Genomic DNA, 5,081 nt, shown 5'->3' on the forward strand with positions numbered 1-5,081 from the left:
TGTTTAAAATTACTTTTTAGAGCCGGGCGTGGTGGCGCACACCTGTAATCCTAGCACTTGGGCGGCTGAGGCAAGAGGATCGTTGCAAGTTCGAGACCAGCCTGGGCTACAAAGTGAGCTCAAGGCCAGCCTGAACTGCATAGCGAGACCCTGTCTCAAAAAGACAAAAAAAATAAAATAAAAAACTTTTTAATCAGAGCCAGGCGTAGTGATGCATTCCTGTAATCCCAGCACTTGGGAGGCAGAGGCAGGCTGATTCTCGTGAGTTTGAGACCAGGCTGGACTATAATAGTGAGTTCATGGCCAGCCTAGACTACATACCTAGACTACAGACCCTGTCTCAAAAAAAAAAATTAAAACTTTTTTTAAAAAGATTATCAGCTACAGTGGTATATATCTTGTAAGTAAGCCCAGTACTTGGAAAGGTGAGGCAGGAGGATCACAAACCTGAACCCAATCTGAGCAATTTAGTGACATAGTGAGACCCCATCCCAAAAAACAAAGGAGTAGGATATAATTCAGTGTAAATTCTGAGTTCAATGCTTACAACCACAAAAAGTAAAAAGTTTTATAGTTAAAATATTCTGAAATATGACAAATGAAAATGGGTCAAACGTGTGGATTTAAGCAAAGTTGATACTTAGTGTGTATCTAATAGGTGGTAAAGCGTGTAGTATGTAAACAGTACATACAGTGATGCAGTATATAAAGAAAATCAGGCAAAGCAGAGAATGTTCGTCTGAAGTGCTTATTTGTGACTGTTCAGTCAAATATTCTTTGTAGTGTGTGTCAAATTTCCATTGTGCAAGCATTCTCATTTTTAATTGCCCAAAAATAATTTTGTCTAGGGCAATTAAAAACCATGCTGAAGCTGGGCGTGGTGGCACACAACTAATCCCGGCACTTGGGAGGCTGAGGCAGGAGGATTGCTACAGCCTAAGCTACAAAGAGGTCAAAGCCATCCTGAACTGTACAGCAAAATTCTATGAAAAAGACGAAAACTTTTTTAAGTTCTGAAGATAGGTCTAGCCCACTTGTAACTGCTCACGTAACTGCCGAGGGTTGCTATGAAGTTAGCAGTACATTGTTACATCAGAGGCAGTGCTTTCATCATTGGAACAGTGACTTGGGGTCTAGATGTGAATTGTCGTTGTTGGCAGTGATGCCTTCGGAAAAAGACACTTGTCCTACCTTTCCTAAACTGACTAACAACTGCTGTGATGAGAATCTCTACAAGCCTGCCAATAAGTGAGGACCAAAAGGGCTTGGGGGCAGGAGGAGGTTTTTGTCGATTTGTTTTTTAGGCTGGGAAATATATAGAGAAAGTAACTGCTACTTAGCATCTGCAGAAAGCTTTATGTTCCGAGGAAAATGTAGTATGTGTGGAAGAAAGCAGGTCTGACCAAGCGTAGAGTTTTTATAAATTCAGAAGGCAGGTTAGTTGCTGGCCATTTGTGACTGGCCAAAGATTTCCTTATCAAGGGGTAGACTGATGATGCCCTGCCTCGCCCTTGAACTCAGTCACACCGACGTTGTGTGCCAACTGCACGTGGCTGGAGGCACATAGCCAGCCCCAGCTCCATTGTGGTGCTAGGTGGGGATGAAGGGGGAAATCATCAGGTGGGCCTTGGTGTCACAGTCTGGATCCAAACATGGATGTGCAGTTGCCTCCCTTCCTTGGAATGATGCCAGAACAACTGCTCACTTACAAGTATCCTCTCTCCTCGACAGGTATGAGGACATTCATTTGCCACGGTTTTCACTAAGGCAAGGGATGATCCCGACACGTTACGTCATGCCTTGGAAAGAAAACATGAAATTCAGGAATGTGAACCTGAAGGTATTTTCTCATAAATACCCATTATTTTAAAACCTGTACCGTTTAATACAGTCTGTGAGCAGACACAAAAACTGCACTTTGATGGAAATTTGCAAGCAAATGTTAACCGTATCCAAGAACACGCGTGCAGACGCTCGCTCCCCCAGAGGAGCGCAGAAGCTTGGCATCACGCAGGCTTCTATGCCAAGCCCAGCAGAAGCGGGCGCCACAGATAGGAAAGCCACAGTCCCGCTGTGCTGCGTTTTGAGTCGAGTGCCGTGGGAACAGCAGAGCTGGAGGTGCTTTCCATTCAGGCTCCTAATTAGTTCTTTTAAAACATTTTCCAAATTCACACTGACCATTTACTTGTGGTAAGTTTTTTCTTCAAAGGAGAATAAAATAAAGATAGTAATCAACTATGAGGAAATTTCAAGTTAGGAGTCCTAGAAAAAACTGTGTTTTTGCTAAGTCACTTGTAAATTTCAATTGTGTAAATGGTTAATATCAAATAATGTATTTTGCAAAGGCAGATTAAGTATGGTTCAATTGTTTTCATATCTTTTTTTTTTTTTTGAGGCAGGGTCTCGCTATGTAGTTCAGGCTGGACTTGAACTCACTATCTAGCCTCGGCCAGAACTGGCAGTGATCCTCCTGCCTCAGCCTAACGAGCACTGGGATTACAGGTGTGTGCTACTCCGCCTGGCCTTGATTGTTCTGTAAAATGCACATGTGAGCCTGGCATGGTGGTACATGCTTGTCATCCTGGCATTAGAAGCAAGAGGTTCACAAGCTCAAGTCCAGCTTAGCCCCTCATAACTTAGTGAGACCCTGTCACAAAATAAAAAGGGCTGGAGTTGTAGTTTACTGTGAAGACCCTGGCTTCAATCCCAGTACCTCCAAAAAAAGGAAAAAAACTTGCACAGTGTTACACAATACACGAAGCTGCATTTACCTCAGGATGATTCGTGTGTGTGTGTGTGTGTGTGTGTGTGTGTGGTTTGTATTTTTTTTTTGAGATAGAGTCTCACTGTGTAGCTTGGTCTTGAACTCACTAGCCAATCTGGCCTTGAATTCATAGAGATAAACCTGCCTTAGCCTCATGAATGTTGTAGTTGCAAGTATTTGCCACCACACCCAGCATATTGTTTTTATTTTTTTTCTGTGTGTGTGTGTATGTGTGTGTGTGGTGCTGGGGATCAACCCAGGGCCTTGCAAGTACCCCATAAGTGCTACCACTGAGCTATACCTCTGGCTTTGTCTTGTTCTCTTTTTTGAACCGGGAATCCAAACTCAGGACCTTGTACTTGTGGTCTTGTTCTTTACAGCTGTGACTCAGCATAATTTTTCAAAGCTCTTCTACTTTTGCAATTTAAAGTGTTCCTTACAAACTGGGCATAGTGCCACATGCCTGTAATCCCAGCACTCTGGGAGGCTTAGGCAGGAGGATTGCAGGTTTGAGCCCAGCTCGGACAACTTAGTGATTTAGCAGGACACTCTCTCAAAATTTTAAAAAAGGGCTGGTATGTGGCTTAGGGTGAAGGCCCTGGGTTCCGTCTCCAGGACTGCAAAATACACACATATGTACATACATACATACATACATTAAAGTTTTAAATAAAGTTTCCAATGGTGTAAAAAATACTCTTAGTGACTAGTGTAGAGAACATTCTACCTTGCAAAGTTACCATGAAAATTAAAGAATTAAATGAAATGAATGTGCCCATGCTGAATACATGCTGGGACACTGGCTTACACTCTTGTCTTTCATTTAACCTCACCATTTTTACCTTAAGAGGTGATTTTAAAAACCCATGTGTAACAACAATACGATAACAGGGTGTACTGGAAACGGGCCACACCCCACGGCCAGGCCGGTCGCTGCTCAGCAGTACTGAAGCGCAATTAAGTCAGTAACCTCAAAGAGCAGCTCCTCATTCATAACAGTAACATCAGAGTCTATCTCAATTAAATGCCTGAAATTGGCAGAAGCTTTCTCACTCACCAGTGGGCTTTTTTGTTTTTCCTTTTTCTTTCCGTGGTGCTGCCGGTTGGACCCAGGCTCTCTCATGCTAGCAAGTGCTTTGCCCCTGAGCTACATCACCGATACGCACTCGCTTATCTTCTGTGCAGTATTCAAAGAATCCTTCCATATTCTTATTTGATGACCGAAAAACCTGAGTCGTGGGGGAGTAGTGACTTGCACAAGTCCACGTAGGCAGGGAGCTGAAGTTCAAGTCTTAATTCCAAGTGTGTCTGTCACTCTTAGAGCTGCAGCCCCCACGGTACTTCGTGGTAGTCAGTAACACAACACAGGACATTGCTTTATCTTGATGTCCATCAGGTAGTTAGCAATTTTGTTTTTTTTTTTTTTTTTTTTTTGGTACTGGGAACCGAACTCAGGCCCTTGCACTTGCCAGGCAGGCGCTTGTGCCGCTGAGCTATATCCCTGGCCCTTTTTTTTTTTAGGCAAGGTCTCACTGTTTAGTTCTCAGCTGGCCCAGAACTCACAGTCCTTTCTCACTCAGCCTTCCACGTGCTGCAGTCACAGGCATGCGCACCACGCCTGGCTGAAACTTCCATCTTAACAGAAAACGATGTTGCTGGGATGTGGCGTCCAGCTGAGGGTTTCCTTTTGCTTCTTCTTAGCACGCAGAAGTGTCTGGGATCTACTCCGGCCCATTAGAAGAGCCTCTGTTTCTGAGTTGCAGAGAAAGGCTTTGCCATGGGGAGGACCGCAAAATTGTCTTCAGAAAAAGCCCACCGGAGATAAAAATCGCGGACATGCCTTCGCACTCGCCTCTCTCCAGGTACCAGAGCACCGTGATTTCCCATGGCTTCCGGAGGCGGCTGATCTGAGGAAGGCAGGCGGCCCCAAAGCTGGCTCTGCCTGGAGTCAGCAGGGAAGCACCTGTGTGCAGTGTGTGAGAAACCTTGGGCTCCGCCCCAGCACCACAAAACATAAATAAATTAAAATTAAAGTGGTACAGTATTTCGGTAAAAGTTCAAGACCACGGTCCATTTGCATTTCACCTTGAGTTCCATTTGTTTAAAAATCCTAAGTGAAGAGCGTCGGGTATAGATTCCAGAGGCTTTAGAGAGGAAATGGGCTCCGAGGTCGTCTGAGATGCAGTGGGAGAGAAAGGGAAACTGCTTTTGCTGTGCTCGCTTCTCCCCCAGTGGATAAGGAACAGCAGAGAGGCAGCAGCCGCATGCACGCACGCACGCACGCACGCACGCACGCACGCAAGCATGCAAGCCCTCC

The 5,081-nt window shown here is 44.8% G+C and overlaps 1 protein-coding gene across 1 annotated transcript; it reads left to right on the forward strand.

Annotated features, from left to right (window-relative positions):
• The first annotated feature begins 1,064 nt into the window (after window positions 1-1,064).
• On the forward strand, window positions 1,065-4,819 carry Tex43 (testis expressed 43). Its single transcript, XM_005409330.2, has 3 exons — window positions 1,065-1,248; window positions 1,732-1,840; window positions 4,466-4,819. The coding sequence occupies exons 1-3, from the start codon at window positions 1,163-1,165 to the stop codon at window positions 4,673-4,675; spliced, it is 405 nt and encodes a 134-aa protein (XP_005409387.1). The 5' UTR covers window positions 1,065-1,162; the 3' UTR covers window positions 4,676-4,819.
• The last annotated feature ends 262 nt before the right edge of the window (window positions 4,820-5,081 follow it).

Source organism: Chinchilla lanigera, unplaced genomic scaffold (assembly GCF_000276665.1).
Source record: "Chinchilla lanigera isolate Chin_1 unplaced genomic scaffold, ChiLan1.0 scaffold00120, whole genome shotgun sequence".
Taxonomy (NCBI): Eukaryota; Metazoa; Chordata; class Mammalia; order Rodentia; family Chinchillidae; genus Chinchilla; species Chinchilla lanigera.